This window comes from Rana temporaria, chromosome 6 (assembly GCF_905171775.1).
Source record: "Rana temporaria chromosome 6, aRanTem1.1, whole genome shotgun sequence".
Taxonomy (NCBI): Eukaryota; Metazoa; Chordata; class Amphibia; order Anura; family Ranidae; genus Rana; species Rana temporaria.
In genome coordinates, this window is record NC_053494.1 from 38,863,309 (window position 1) to 38,880,049 (window position 16,741).

General features: G+C 44.0%; 1 protein-coding gene across 2 annotated transcripts; it reads right to left on the bottom strand.

The window, feature by feature from the left end:
• Positions 1 to 1,961: 1,961 nt before the first annotated feature.
• NUDT1 (nudix hydrolase 1) lies at positions 1,962 to 16,714 on the bottom strand. 2 transcript variants are annotated; one of them, XM_040356688.1, is made up of 4 exons: positions 16,606 to 16,714; positions 12,137 to 12,293; positions 7,333 to 7,478; positions 1,962 to 2,593 (listed from the first exon to the last, which is right to left on the bottom strand). In XM_040356688.1, the coding sequence occupies exons 1-4, from the start codon at positions 16,691 to 16,693 to the stop codon at positions 2,421 to 2,423; spliced, it is 564 nt and encodes a 187-aa protein (XP_040212622.1). In that variant the 5' UTR covers positions 16,694 to 16,714; the 3' UTR covers positions 1,962 to 2,420. The 2 variants fall into 2 exon arrangements, with proteins under 2 accessions (XP_040212622.1, XP_040212623.1); XM_040356689.1 differs by lacking the exon at positions 16,606 to 16,714 and adding an exon at positions 16,512 to 16,574.
• Positions 16,715 to 16,741: the final 27 nt, after the last annotated feature.

The window sequence follows — 16,741 nt, forward strand, 5'->3', positions numbered from 1 at the left end:
CAGATGGCCGCATGCGCAGTGGGTGCCCGGCTGTGAAGTCGAAAGCTGTCACTGCCGGGTGCCCACACTAAGAATGAAGACGCCGGCCCAGCGAGGAGCGGAGCCCCGGCCGGCGCGTCGCTGGAGCCGTGGAGCAGGTAAGTGTCCGTTTATTAAAAGCCAGCAGCTACACTTTTTGTAGCTGCTGACTTTTAATAAACTTAAAAAAAAGGTGGAAAACCCCTTTGAAGTTAGGGTGCGTGTTATACGCCGATAAATATGGTAACAGAATTGTTGTCCAAGGACCACTTGTGGAGAGCTTCAGAAAGACCTGGAATTAGCAGGTACAATTGTTTCAAAGAAAACAATAAGTAATGCAGTCAACCGACACGGTAAGCACGCTCACCATGCAAGACTCTATTGCAGCATGTTGAAGCTCGTTTTAAAGTTTGCTGCACAACATTTAGACAAGCCTGTGAAATACTGGGAAAATAGAGTGGTCAGACAAGACCAAAATGTAATTCTTTGGATGCCATAATACACACCATGTTTAGTCAAATGGCACTGCACATCACCCCAAAAACACCATTCCAACAGTGAAGCTTGGTGGTGGGAACATCATGGTGTGGAACTAACTTAATTTCATTAAAGTAAGGAAGGACGAATGGAAAAATGTACCTGGACATTCATGATAAAAATCTGCTATCTACCAGGATGATGAAGATGAAACAAGGGTATACGTTTCAGCAAGACAATGATCACAAAGCAAAGGAAACTTGCAATCGGTTTCAAAGAAATTAAATAAAAGCTGCTAGATTGGCCCAGCCAAGCACTTGACTTGAATCCAATAGAACATTTATGGAAAGAACTAAAGATCAGAGTTCATAGAAGTGGCCCACGGATTCTTCAGGCTCGGTTCACACTATTGCAAATTGGATGCAGCATCTCTGCATCCAATTCGCGATAGCAGGAGATTGTGACCTACTCTCTGTGGAGCCGGTTTACATATCTCTGATGCGGCATAGGAGCCCTGTGTGTCTGTTGGCCCGTTTAAGGTCTTAAGTCAGCCCAAAAATTCAGACTGAAATCAGACCTGAAACAGTGAACCAGGATGCACAGGACGGTAGACCCCCGCTGGGAGTCCTATGCATTAAGATAAAAAAACCTATCTGCAGCAGCACCCCTAATACTTACCTGAGCCCCATCTCTGTCCAGCGATGTTCACAAGTCTTTCAGCCATCCAGGATTCTGTCTCCTGATTGGCTGTGAGACAGCAGCGACACCATTGGCTCCGGCTGCTGTCAATCAAACTCAAGTTAGCCAATCAAGAGAGAGAAGGCGGCCGAACAGCAGCTCCATGTCTGAATGGATACACAGAGCTGCAGCTTGGCTCGGGTGCCCCCAAAGCAAGCTGCTTGCTGTGGGGGCACTCGACAGGATGGAGGAGCCAGGAGTAGCGAACATGGACCTAAGAAGAGGAGGATGCAGGCTGCCCTGTGCAAATCCATTGCAAGAAGATTTTTTTTTTTTTTTTAACAAGATTTAAAAATCACATTAACGTATCTGTATACAAAGAAACTACACTGGTAATTAACCTGGTCATTTGGTTCTCATGCTGCCTAAGTCATTTATTATATAGAGTAGATCAGCCATTCCGAAATCTTTTGCTACAGTATAAAATCCAAAGACCCTAGAAAAAAAAAAATTCAAGAGCGGGTCCATAATTGTAGCTTATGTACTTCGCTTATGACGTATTTGCTTTAAAAAGGTGCTTGTCATTTCACTTTCAGGGATGGTTAACCTCCAGGTAAGCGTGGTATACATTTCACAATGTGGACACATCTAAAGCAGTGTGCATTTTTTTTAAATATATTAAAAAATTCATGAAAACAGACCTCTAGTTTTACAGAATTATAAACTACAGGTTTTAAATTAGGTTTCAGCTTTTTGCAACAAAGAATGAACACGAAAGAACTTTAGCACACATTTCAGTTACCTGCTGTATTGTGGAAGATGTTTTTTTTTTTAAAGACCTTATCTTTTAAGAAATGGTTACTTTCACCTAGTTTAGTCAGAAATGCCTCCCCTTGCATGCATGACTTTTAGGCCATAAAAAAAAATGCATACAATGACAAAGGCAGATATAAAATTAGGTATTTGTTACCAGAACAAACAAACAGTGAATGACAAAAAAAATAAAAGTATAAACCGTTTGGAGGAGGGAAAAAAGTTGCCTTATAGAGGATTCATGCCACCCCCTCAAATTTGGTCAACATTCAATCCAGCACTGGGAAAACCCATGTAGAACAATGTCATTATATATATAAAAAAAAGTGTAACGACTAAAATATTAACAAATAAAACATCTGTCCATCACTAAGCCTAGAAAAGGTACCAAACTAATAGTGCGATGAATAGTCTTAAGAAAAGTTTAGTAATCTTCATATATCTTCCACTTGTTCTAAGGTGTAGTTTAGGATTTTGTCATGACCCTCAAGCTTGAAGTATCCTTGAAATTTCTTCTTCTGTAGCAAAAGGGGAAACCAAATGATGTCATCCGGCCACATATTGTCAAAGGGGATCTTCTCCAGGGGAAACCACTGAGGGCGCATTTCTGGAAATCAACCAAAAGAACAAATAATCAGTTCTGTTACATTATCCTGATGGTATCAAAAAGTACTCCAAATTAAACCAAGTGTATAAAACAAAAAACATCAAATTGAAGCAACCTCAGTGTATGTTAAAGCGGAGTTCCAGCCACAATTTCACTTTTTAAATATAAATACCCTTGTAATACACAAGCTTAATGTATTCTAGTAAAGTTAGTCTGTAAACTAAAGTCCGTTTTGTTAGGTTGTTACAGCATTTAGACACTTTATAAAATAGAAATTGACTGGGGCCATCTTAAGTGTGGGCATCATGAAGCCAGACTGTATGACTTCCTGGATTTCAGCCTTGCAGATCTCGCACATGCTCAGTGCTGCACAAGCAGTGTAATAGGTTTCAGATCAGGTTTCAGCACCTGTACTGTCCAAGTCACATGATTCTTCAAGACTGGGGAGTGCACAGACTCCTGGAAAGTTACACCCACTACATTCCCAGGAGTCTGTGCGGTGTAGGTTAGGAAGCTTAAGCACCTAGGTGCAGGAAGTGGGAAGATTAACTATTCTGCCTAGCAACAACACTTTGAAGGCATCTAAAAAAAAAAAAAAATGTTTTCTTAAAGGACTAATGACATTTTTTTTAAAACTACTGATGTAATGTTATATTTATGGGTGGAACTCCACTTTAAGTTTGTGTATGTATTTACTTATTTTATCACCATGTACAAGAGTGGTGGCCAACTTACTTGATGTAGAGGGCATCATGGAATGCCCCTGACATCAACAAAGAGTTGCATATACAGTGGGGCAAAAAAGTATTTAGTCAGCCAACCACCAATTGTGCAAGTTCTCCCACTTAAAAAGATGAGAGGCCTGTAATTATCATCATAGGTATACCTCAACTATGAGAGACAAAATGTGGGAAAAAAAATCCAGACAATCACATTGTCTGATTTGTAAAGATTTTTTTTGCAAATTATGGTGGAAAATAAGTATTTGGTCAATATCAAAAGTTCATCTCAATACTTTGTCATTGCCAACAAAGGATAAATAACAGAGGTCAAGTGTTTTCTGTAAGTCTTCACAAGGTTGTCACACACTGTTGCTGGTATGTTGGCCCATTCCTCCATGCAGATCTCCTCTAGAGCAGTGATGTTTTGGGGCTGTCGCTGGGCAACATGGACTTTCAACTCCCTCCAAAGGAGACTGGCTAGGCCACTCTAGGACCTTGAAATGCTTCTTACTGCTAATGCTTCAACTCCTTCTTGCCCGGGCGATGTGTTTGGGATCATTGTCATGCTGAAAGACCCAACCACGCTTCATCTTCAATGCCCTTGCTGATGGAAGGAGGTTTGCACTCAAAATCTCACGATACATGGCCCCATTCATTCTTTCATGTACACAGATCAGTCGTCCTGTTCCCTTTGCAGAGAAACAGCCCCAAAGCATGATGTTGCCACCCCCCATGCTTCACAGTAGGTATGGTGTTCTTTGGTTGCAACTCAACATTCTCTCTCCTCCAAACACAATGAGTTGTGTTTCTACCAAACAGTTCTACTTTGGTTTCATCTGACCATATGACATTCTCCCAATCCTCTTCTGGATCATTCAAATGCTCTCTAGCAAACCTCAGAAGGGCCCGGACATGTACTGGCTTAAGCAGGGGGACACGTCTGGCACTGCAGGATCTGAGTCACTGGCGGCGTAGTGTGTTACTGATGGTAGCCCTTGTTACGTTGGTCCCAGCTCTCTGCAGGTCATTCACTAGGTCCCCCCGTGTGGTTCTGGGATTTTTGCTCACTGTTCTTGTAATCATTTTGACCCCACGGGGTGAGATCTTGCGTTGAGCCCCAGATTAGACCATAGTGGAGTTTGGAGTGTGACTGTTTGAGGTTGTGGACAGGTGTCTTTTATACTGATAACAAGTTCAAACAGGTGCCATTAATACAGGTAATAAGTGGAGGACAGAGGAGCCTCTAAAAGAAGAAGATACAGGTCTGTGAGAGCCAGAAATCCTGCTTGTTTGTAGAGGAGACCAAATACTTATTTTCCACCATAATTTGCAAATAAATTCTTTCCAAATCAGACAATGTGATTGTCTGGATTTGTTTCCACATTTTGTCTCTCATAGTTGAGGTATACCTATGATGACAATTACAGGCCTCTCTCATCTTTTTAAGTGGGAGAACTTAAATGTTCATAATCCAAAGCACTCACATATCAAAGCGAGTTTCCCCATTGAAGTCAATGGAAACAAAAACAGTTCTACTTCACTTGATGTAGCACGATTTCAAAGTAGCAAGGTCAGCGCGATTTCAGCTGCTACTTGATAGACATCTGTGTGGCTTCATGCACAGATGTCTATTGAAATCGCACCTGAAATCTGCAAACGTAGGGCAGAAACTACTTTTTCAAATCGGTGCGGCGCTGCAAAATCGTTGTCGCGCCGATTGGAACAGTGCCATTGCCTCTAATAGGATGTGACTTGTCATAGGATTTAATCTCTCAAATCGCATTACAAATAGCTCCAATGTGAACATAGGCTTTAAAGACATTTCTCTTTTCCTAGCTTGGGTAAGCACAAAACATTGCATTAAACTAGTACATTCTAAAACCTTTAAACAGCAAGGGCCATTGTAAGCATTTCAGGTACAAAGCATTGAGAGTCGAGCTAATCAAAACCGACAAAACAATTTTTTTTATATATATTGCAGCTTACCAGTCTTTAGCTGCGGTGGCTGCATTCGTTTTCTTTTCTCTGGCTCTCTTTTTTTCACCTGGAGATCCTGCTAGTAACACACTTCCCGTTCTAGGGTGACAACGCTAACTCATTGTACTATATCTATTGAGGCGCAGCGTCATCATTCTAGGCTGCTCATTCTACCCCACCCCCTCCTCATTTTTATTACATTGAAAGGAGATGTTCTGTAGTTCACAGAAGATGCTTTATCCACAGATTTCATAGCTTTGCTCTAAGAGTGCTACCATAAAGTGCTCCCCTACAAACTTTTATGGACTACCTCCATGAACTGAAATATTGTTTTATCACAATTTTATCTCCCATCCTTGGATTCCTAATTAACTGATTCTATTATTAGGTTTACTATGTTGTACATGCTTGCACACATCTCTTTGGCGCCAATATATATAAAAAGATTTCTAGCTATACTAATGGCACACTCAATGGTGGATACACCCCTTCGTGCGGGCAACTTCTCTCTCAAAGTCCTCATGTTTATTACATATCCCACACAATCGCAGGAATTGTCCCACATGGATTCCCCTACTGTATGCTTTGGCCAAAATCTGCCCTTTGGAAGTTATTGCTAGATAGGGGCTTTCTATATAGACTGGTGACTATACAGCCACCAGCAGCACTCACCTTAAAATCCAAAAAAAAATGATGCTACGATTAATTAATTTGTCCGATAAGGTTGAGGTTAAGATAATTTTTTTATTTTTTTTAAAGTGTATTTTGTGCGTGTACTCGAGAGAGGAGCCGGACTGCAGGAGTTGGAAGTAGGCAGGCCTCCCCCAGAGGCAATCTGCCACCTTTCTCCATGCCCCGGGTGGCAATGGCGGGTGTGTGAGGGGGTCCTCCCACACAGCCCGCCCTACCTGCTCCGCTTTGAAGCCCAACGGGGCAGAGGGACTCCCTATAAGGGAGTGAGAGGATCTAGCCCGCTCAACCAGCCCAGTTAGTCCTTCGCCTCTCTTTTTAGAGACCGCGTGGTCAAAGTGCGTGCATGTTTACCCAATTTCGAGTGCGTGTAAGTGTGGTGGTTTTTGTGGGAGGGGGGTGGGCGTACTAAGCGCAGGCTTACCTCGCATAGCACACCCACCAGGAGCCGGGCTGAGACCACCAAACTCAATTCACATGTAGCCGAGACCGGGATCCGAACCCCTAGCTGCAGAGGTGAATGGCTTGTCAGCGCAGTGCCAATCGCGTTGAGCCACCGCAGCTCCTCCGAGGTTAAGATAATTAACAGAAATCTTGTAATCCAAGTTCACCGGAACAGATAAAGATCATATAATCTATGTTGCGCCTGAAAAACCTGATGTGCATTTGGAATGGGTTATCAGGCTCAAAAATCCTCACCCTCTCCCACCAACCCATATGGAAGTTGGCAAGGGAGGGCAAAAACCTGGCACCCATTACCGCCCCGAACCTCTAATGATAAAAGACTCCCATCAAGTGAAAAATAATGAGACAGGTATTCCAGGCACTCCAAAATGAACTCTCTCGGGATGCGAGAGTACAATCCACCTGGTCCAAGACAAAAGAGACTGCTCCAAGGCCCAGTGAATGAGGGGTGGAGAAGTACAGTCTGGCCACATCACATGTGACCCATCTGTCACCCTCCATCCACTCAAAATCCCAACAGAAGTTCAACAGAGGACTGGTGTCACACAAATAACTAGGGAGCCCAATGACATTGCAGCTGAAAGTTTAACCACTGTCCAATCCAATGTTTAGGGACCCAATCCCAGCCGCGGTAGGGGGTCTTCCCACCAGGGGGTCTAACCCCTTACTTGTATTAGGCAGGTGATAGGACACCGGGATGATAGGCTCTTCAGGAATTAAGAGGTCACTCACCTGCAGCAGCGATACGAAGTCAGAATATTTTCTGTACTTAGATTATTCAGAAAGTAAATGAGACTTTAGTTGCCATAGCCTGTATCGTAGCCTATAGTATTAGGCTTATTTTTTATTTATTTAAAAAAAAAAGAAAGTAGTTAGTTGCTGTACCTTCAGTTTCAACTGGTTCTCCTTTGAAAGAATCTGCTCGGAACACATGGACATCCAAAATCTCAGTGTCGCCCAAAAATTCAAATTTTATCTCACCGATTTTCTGTAGGGTGTCAACAGTTAGACCACTTTCTTCCCAGAGTTCTCTAAATAAAGGAAGGTATATGTTCAGATTTTTGAAGTGAGGCGTAGGAATACCAGAGCAGATGGCGTTTCCCTAACATGTTAAAGCGGTAGTTCACCCTGACCCACATGATGTTACCATCGAGACAGGCATTGTAGCGCGAGCTACAGTATGCCTGTCCCGATTTTTTTAACCCCGTACTCACCTCGTAGTCGTCCATCGTAGATTCCGGCTCCCGCGGGGAATGGGCGTGCCTATGGAGAGGGAGGATGATTGACGGCCGGCCCTGGCACGTCACTCTCCCCGAAGACAGCCGGAGTAGGTCTCGGCTCTTCACGGCGCGTGCGCACAGGCTATGCGCACGCGTCGTGAAGACCAAGCCTATTTCGGCTATTTCCGGAGAAGCGTGACGCGCCAGAGCCGGCCGTCAATCATCCTCCGTCTCCAGAGGCACGCCCATTCCCCGGTATCTTCGATGGACGACTACAAGGTGAGTATGGGGGGAAAAAATTCGGGACAGGCATACTGTAGCTCGCGCTACAGTGCCTGATTTAAAGGTAAAAGAAAAAAAAAATTTTTTTTTCCTGTCGATAGGGTGAACCCCCGCTTTAAGTACCACCGACAGCATAATATACTTTGGGTAGTTCTATTCAAACATTAAAGGGTCACTAAAGGAAAACATTTTTTTAGCTAAATAGCTTCCTTTACCTTACTGCAGTCCTTGTTTCATATCCTCATTGTTAGTTTTTGCTCTGATGTTGTTGTAGTTCCTCTCTGTTCTGGACACTTCCTGGTTGTCTGTTTCCTGATCACCACAGCACTGTGGTGACTAATCGAGGAGGTGTGATTACTGTGTGTCAGCACCAATCCAGTTTCGTTTTACAAAGAATCACTGCCCTCTATTGGCTCTTTGTCTCTGTACATCAGAGAACCAGTAAAACAACAGCAAAAACTAAACTAAACTGTAGGTACATTATATGATTGTTTTTTATCTATTTTTAATCATTTTTAAAAGGAATCAGTTAACTATTATGTCTCTATACCCTGTAAACAGTAATTTCAGCTAAAAAAAAAAATCCTTTAGTGACCCTTTAATAATTTGCCCATGCTCCCAGTTGGACAGAATATGCCTTTTAAGCAGTGCAAGTTAGAAAAAAAATACTGGAAAGAAAAGACAGTGAAAAAAAAATGTCAATTACAGTGCCTTGAAAAAAGTATTCATACCCCTTAAAATTTTCCACATTTTGTCATGTTACAACCAAAAAACTTAAATGTATTTTATTGGGATTTTATGTGATAGATCAACACAAAGTGGCACATAATTGTGAAGTGGAAGAAAAATGATAATTGTTTTTCAAAATTTTAAACAAATAAATATGTGAAAATTGTGGTGTGCATTTGTATTCAGCCCCCCCCCGGGACAATTTGTAAAACTACCTTTCACGGCAAGTCTTTTTGGGGATGTCTTTACCAGATTTGCACATCTAGAGAGTGAGATTTTTGCTCATTCTTCTTTGCAAAATAGCTCAAGCTCTGTCAGATTGAGCCGTTTCTGGGCTGTACTACGGGTACAAACAACAAATAACACTACCCATATGTAGTATCACTGCCATCGCCGAGAACAGGAGAATTTATTTTGGATTGTTCTTATTTATGGTAGTAACAAGAAATATACAGCTACATTTTAAAATCTATGGGCCAGATTCAGAGAGAATTGCCCTGGCGCAGCGTATCAGAGATACGCTACGCCGCCGTATCTTACCTGGCGGAATTTCGAATCCAGAAAGTTTTCGCGCCGTAAGTTACGGCGGCGTAGTGTATATCTCGGCGCGTATTTCAAATTGGGCGGGTAGGGGGCGTGATTCATTTAAATGAAGCGCGTCCCCGCGCCGATTGAAATGCGCATGCTCCGACGTCATTTTTTGAACGTAGATGTGAGTTACGTCCTTTCCTATTCACAGACGACTTGCGCAAAAAAAAAAAAAAAAGTAAAATTCGACGCGGGAACGACGGCCATACTTTAACATGGCAAGTCTAACTATAGGCCACAAGATAGCAGCTCTAACTATACGCCGGGAAAAGCCGACTAGCGACGACGTAAGAGAATGCGACGGCCGCGCGTACCTTCGTGGATCGCTAGAAAAAGCTAATTAGCATACCCGACGCGGAAAACCACGCAAACTCCACCCAGCGGGCGCCGAAGTATTGCACCTACGATCCGAAGGCGTACGAAGCCGTACGCCTGTCGGATCGAAGCCAAAAGCCGTCGTATCTTGGTTTGAGGATTCAAACTAAAGATACGACGCGGCAAATTTGAAAGTACGCCGGTGTATCAGTAGATACGCCGGCGTACTTGTACTGTGAATCTGGCCCTATATATTTTTGTTTACTATTTTGTGCCAGTTTTCCTTTGAAAATTAAAACAAACATTTCAGGGAGATATCCATTACCATTTATCACCAAACGAAAGCTCAATTTCTCCTAAAGAAACAAGGTATAATCCACCTGAATGCACAAAGTAGTTGTGATGATATGTACAGTTTTACTAAAATTGCAAAATTGTGCTTAGGCATTAAAGCGGTAGTAAACTCGGACCATCTGCACCTAAATTTCAAAGAAGGAATAGTCTTATATGATTTTAAAACATTATGCTGCAAACTAAAGCCACATTGGATGTTTCTTACTTGCATTTTCCTAGTTTAAGCCTCTGCTCTTTTGCGGGTGCAGCTGCCGCCATATTAAATGTTGTCTTCTGTGTCCGAACTTCCGCCCTTTCTCCTTCTCCCTGTCCATTATCTCGCTCACGGGCAGTAATTATTAAGCCAAGCCTCATTTTCACTGCTTAGTCCCGTGCTGTGCTGTGCCAGTTCTATCTACCCCTGTGAGGTACTGAGACTCAGACTGTCAATGTAAACTGAGTCTCGCAGGATCTCGGAGCTGATGCTGGGCAAGGGAAATGACACGTCAGCACAGGTCCTCCAATTTTTTCGGCAGGCTCTTTTGCTGCCGGAAAAAATCAGAAGAGGTGCGCATGCGGCGATGACGTAAGTACAAAGAAAAGGACAGATTTCATGGAAATAAAGCAGGTAGGAAGAATTTTGCACAGAGCAATCAGTTCAATGCTTTGCAATGCTTGAAATGGCCGAAAATTAACATGATGGGTTTACTATCGCTTTAACATTTGTTTTACCCTTAGACGCAAAGGGGTTAAAATCAAAGCTGAGAAGACAGCTGTTCTCCTGACCACCATCCCAGCTCAAAAGTGCCTATCGGGCTCAAAAAGTAGTGTGCCCAAACTGTTTATATTTCTCCTAACTAGAGAGCTCTGTGATAAGCATGATTTATAAGTATCATTTCAGGTAATTTACAAGACCCCAATTGCAAGTTCTCAATGGGTTTCTTAGCCAATTAAAACGAATCAATAGGGTGGGTGGTGGTCTATATTCCCTTAGTGGGTGGCTCTGTCAGACCCCTCCAACCAAACATCCCTCAATTGAAAATTCAAAGAAGCTGGGCAGAAAACTGTCAGTTGAAAAACTGCTACGTCCAATCAGATGCAGCCACTGTTAAGGTATTTAGCATCCAGAATCTGTTGCGCATGCCCACCAACCAGCTCCTATCATTTTCAAAGCTTAACTGAAGAATCTGATTGGTTGTTATGCACAGTTGCTTTGGGTTCTGTCTGCTTAAAGCGGGGGTTCACCCTAAAAACAATTTTCTAACATTACATTGAGCTCAGTCTCGACATTGTCAGTATGCCGATTTTTTATTTTTTTTCTGTACATACCTCGTAAAGCTATTTTCTTAGCCGGCTTCCGGGTAGTGAATCCCGCGGGAGTGGGCGTTCCTATGCCGCAGTTAGTGATTGACATGATGACAAACACTACCCCCCAGTCGCATAAGGAGCGTCACGAGTTGCCGAAAGAAGCCGAACGTCGAGTCGGCGCTATACGGCGCTTGCGCACCAACGTTCGGCTTCTTTCGGCAACTCGTGACGCTCCTTATGCGACGGGGGGGTGGTAGTGTTTGTCATCATGTCAATCACTAACTGCTGCATAGGAACGCCCACTCCCGCGGGAGGCACTACCTGGAAGCCGGCTAAGAAAATAGCTTTACAAGGTATGTACAGCAAAAAAAAAAAAAAAAATCGGCATACTGACAATGTCGAGACTGAGCTCAATGTAATGTTAGAAAATTGTTTTTAGGGTGAACCCCCGCTTTAATTTCTGATAAGTTCCCGCCACTAGCCATTTTGAGAGTCACTTATCCATGCTGTGTTGGGTTCCCACTAATGCATGTCATTTGTACAGGAATCACATTCAGTGCCGAATTCAGCGCCGTGCAACATTATGCATGTCTCACTTCTGACTAATTCGGCACTAAAAACTTGCAGAATCCTTTTTTTGCCTGCACTGGAATCAGATCGCATGGGTGTTCAGCCCCACGCGATCCGATACTACAGTTCGCACTTCGTTCTGTGAACCGATTTTGGGGGTTGTCATCAACTTTATACTGACACTTGCAGCGGTTTGCAGAGCACAGTGTGAACTGCCTGCGATTCTGATGCGGTGCAGGAACCGCACAAGAATCACTTTGGTTCCGGCACCGCATCAGTGTGAATCCAGCCTTAGTGCAAGTTTAGTCAGAGCTGCTCAATGCAAGTTTACAATTCTTTTTCACCTTTTTGCAGCTTGTTCAATCGTCTCTCCAGTCTGCACTTTGCCACCAAAACCATTCCACCGGCCAGCACCAAAACCACGTTTCTTCATTCCCAACAGAATTCTTGGGGGCTGGACAACGAGGACAAGTGTGAGCAGCTTCGATGTAAACATTGTCTCTAAGGAATTAAAGACCGAGGTTAATTTGGTGATGAATATATTTACAAAAAAGTGCTATACTGCGCTAAAGGTAAATAAATTGAAAAAAAGTGTTAGTAAAAACAAAGCTGCAACACCTAAAAACATGCGATACTCATGAAATAATTATAAAGAAAAAAAAGGGGGATAAGGTCGCGCTAAATTAAATCTGATGACACAAACTGATAATATACGTGCATAATCAATGTAATAAAATGAATACTAAATAAAAATAATATACAAATAAATATAAGTAAATTGTAAATAAATAAAATAAAGTCCCAATGTGAAGGGTCAAAGTCCACAACTGGTGAATATTGAACAATCAAACGTGGAAATAGCGCTGAAAGTAGGTGAATCGACCTCCACCAGGGTAGTTCAAAGGAAGCCGCTCCTCGAGAGGTAAACCAGGAAGAAGAATGAGTATAAACACCCTTACCAGAAAGGATGAACCCCGTTAGGCGAGGTCGTGTGCTCCTGCAGAAATAGCCCTCTGCGGGGTAATGCCCTTTGATAACGTCATTTATGACGAAACATGTCAGGGCGGAGCCACGCACTGACGTCACCTCGTTCAACGTGACCCCGGAAGCACGGCGTACGTTTTATTTTAATGATTTTTTCTGCCGGCAATTTTAAATTAGTTCTTCGGAACTTGTGTTACTTTTTTCTTTTAATAAACCGAGGAAGTGTTTACAGTATCACACTTTCGCTTTTTTGGTATGCTGAGTTCGAGTCCATGAGCTGATCCCCATTCCATTAGAGGGAGAGTTTCTTTCCAAAGGACGCAGTGGATGGGATCTGTACAGCCGTAAGGAACCGATAGGAGTTGAGTGGCGCACACGATTGGGATATCCTGATACCCCGCAGAGGTCTATTTCTGCAGGCGCACATAACCTAGCCTAACAGGGGGTACATCCTTTCCGGTAAGGGTCTTTATACTCATCCTTCTTCCTGGTTTACCTCTCGGGGAGCCGCTTCCTTTCAACTACCCTGGTGGAGGTCGATTCACCTACTTTCAACGCTATTTTCACGTTTGATTGTTCAATATTCACCAGTTGTGGACATTCACCCTTCACATTGGGACTTTATTTTATTTATTTATTTACACTTTACTTATATTTATTTGTATATAATTTTTATTTAGTATTCATTTTATTACATTGATTATACACGTATGTTATCAGTTTGTGTCATCTAATTTGGTGATGAAGTCAAAAACAAAAAAACACAGGAGTATTTTTTTCTAATAAATTCTGCAGCCACAGTTACATTTGTGTGCCGAGTTCTTACAAGACCTTTGGATGGCCTCATCTCACCTTTAATATAGAGCTCTCAAAAAATAAAATGAAAAAGGTACCATCTTTGTATGCATTTATTCATAGATATAAACAGATTCCTGGACAAACAGTTAACCAATTCAGTATTTTCTATAGTCTTGTGGCAGAAAAACAAAAAAATCAGCTAAAAGAGCCAGTATCAGAGGGGTAGATTCAGGTACATATGCCCTTTTTTTACGTAGGTGCAGGGCACCGTTTTTGCCCTGCGCCCCCGCAAATTTTCTGCACTACCCGCGATTCACGGAGCAGTAGCTCCGTAAATTGCGTGGGCGCTCCGGCAAAATGCCCGGCGTAAGTGCGCGCAATTTAAATGATCCCGTAGGGGGCGGGAATCATTTAAATTAGGCGCGTTCCCGCGCCGAGCGTAGTGCGCATGCTCCGTCGGGAAACTTTCCCGACGTGCATTGCGGTAAATGACGTCGCAAGGACGTCATTTGCTTCAAAGTGAACGTGAATGGCGCCCAGCGCCATTCACGATTAACTTACGCAAACTACGTAAATTTCAAACCTCGCGACGCGGGAACGACGGGTATCCTTAGCATTGGCTGCCCCTGCTTTTAGCATGTGCAGCCTTACGCGAAACCCGACGTACGCAAACGACGTAAACTGCGTACGCAGTGCTCGCGTAACGTTGTGAATCGGCGTTAGTATGCAATTTGCGTACTATACGCTGACCACAACGGAAACGCCACCTAGCGGCCAACGTAAGAATGCAGCCTAAGATATGAGGGCATAAGAGCCTTATGCCACGCATATCTTAGGCTGTAGTCGGCGTAACGAGCTCTCTGAATCAGGAGAACTCGTTACGCCGGGGCAAGTAAGCAATTGCGCTGCGTAACTATGGTTACGCAGGCGCAATTGCTCTCTGAATCTGGGCCAATGTTTATAATATCGACATTTGTTTCTCCAAAGGATCCAATCAGATTGAAACTTTCAAGGCAGCGAGCTGCGGACTGTCAGTGTATCTCCACCCCGCTCACCACCCTTTCCTTTTCTCCTGACAGCAGAATGGGGGAAGAGAGAGTAGCTTTAATCTGGTACACTGCCCAGTCTGCCCCCCCCCCCCCATTTGCCACAGCGGAGGGTCAATAAGAAGAGACTAGGGGAGCATTATGGGACATGTAGTCCCGGAAGATTGGCAGCCTTAGTGCTGTTTAGAGGAGCAGGCTACAGCCCCTAGCATACATGCACTCTGCTGGGGGGAAAGAAAGAGCCTGGAACCCATGGGCCTTTGCTGAGATCGTGGGCATGCTGTGTCCCTGGAAAATGGGGCGCCGTCATATAACGTCGTCCCTGAATGAGAGCCGCACTGCTACGCCATCATTTGATGGTGGGTGGGCGGAAAGTGGTTAAGCTTTCCTTTGTTTTCACCTGGTGATCCAACCAGTAAGTCTGTTTTTCATCTAAAATGCATCTAAATCTGCTAGTACATATATAACTCCCCTCCCCCAGACTGAAAATGCGTCTGTCTTCTATGCCCCCCGTGCTCCATCATTCAGAATGGGGGCACTCTAATACAGGAGATGCATTACTGGGAAGATCACCAGGTGAAAACAGAGGGACAAAAAAAGCCTAAAAAAAAAAAAAGATGCACCCACCACATCGAATGATTAAGGCTACTTTCACACTGAGGCGTTTTGCAGGTGCTATAGCGCTAAAAATAGCACCCGCAAAGCATCCTGAAAGAGCCTCTACCTTCACTCCAGTGTCGAAGCCCGAGGGCTTTCAAAATGGAGCTGCCAGATGCATCTTTGAGGCGCTGTAGGAGCAGTGTTTACAACGCTCTATTTTTGTTTATAGCGCAAAAAATAAAACCGCAGAGGTGATCAAATACCACCAAAAGAAAGCTCTATTTATGGGAAAAATAAGAACGTCGATTTTGTTTGGGAGCCACGTCGCATGACCGCGCAATTGTCAGTTAAAGCGACGCAGTGCCGAAATCGCAAAAAGGGGCAAGGCCCTTAAAGCGGATGTGCCATGAAAAAAATTAAAAGCCAGCAGCTACAAATACTGCAGTTGCTGACTTTTAATATAAGGACACTTACCTGTCCTGGAGTCCAGCACCGTCCGCAGCAGAGGACGAGCGATCGCCCGTCACTCTGCTGCTCCCCCCGCCATCCACGGTGAGGGAACCAGGAAGTGAAGCGCTCCGGCTTCACTGCCCGGTTCCCTAGGGCGCATGCGCGAGTCACGCTGTGCCTGCCGATTGGCTCCCGCTGTGTACTGGGAGCCGAGTGTTCCCGGCACACAACGGGGGGGCGGCGGGAGGCGACATCATGCCCGCAGTCTGCCCGAGACTGTTGTGGCCGGAAGTGGGTGCAAATACCTGTCTTTAGACAGGTATCTGCACCCCCCCTCCCCCTGAAAGGTGTCAAATGTGACACCGGAGGGTTCTGATCAGCGTGAGTTCCACTTTAGGGTGGAGCTCCGCTTTAACCTGCATAATGGCCTGGGTCTTAAGTAGTTAAGACTTCAACGCACATAGACGTTTGCACGCGCTCAGGAGCGTAGAATCCTCAGCACTGCCCATACAAGTGAATGGCTGTACACAGCAGACTGCTTGTAAACTGCATCGGCGCCTACCCGTGCATGTACGGCGTATTTTCCTGCGAGAACCACTTTGGTGTTCAGGGAAATACACTGTTCATGTATATATGGGGAACACAAACCATCAACGTTTACAAGCAGCTACACTTGCAAAAAAGGACGGACGCAGCATCGCAGAAACGCACCAGAATTGTTACACTAAAAGAATGTGCAGATGTTGTGTGCATAAAGACAAAACCACTTCAGGTTCACTTACTATCTTACATTAACACTAAAACCACTACTACTAATCATAAATAAATACTGATAGATTACATGGCAATGGGTGACAATGAATATGGTGATCTGTTAACCAATACATGCAACCCTGAGCTCCCTATGTTGCTGCCCGTCTCTATACAATACTCACCTCTGATCACAGCACACACGTGGATGTCACCCGCGGGAAACAGCAGGGCGCTCTTACGTATCTGCCAGGTTGTCACCCCCGGCTCCATTTTTAGTATGGGCGGCCCTTTTTTTCCTATTCGTGTACCGGTAAAAAC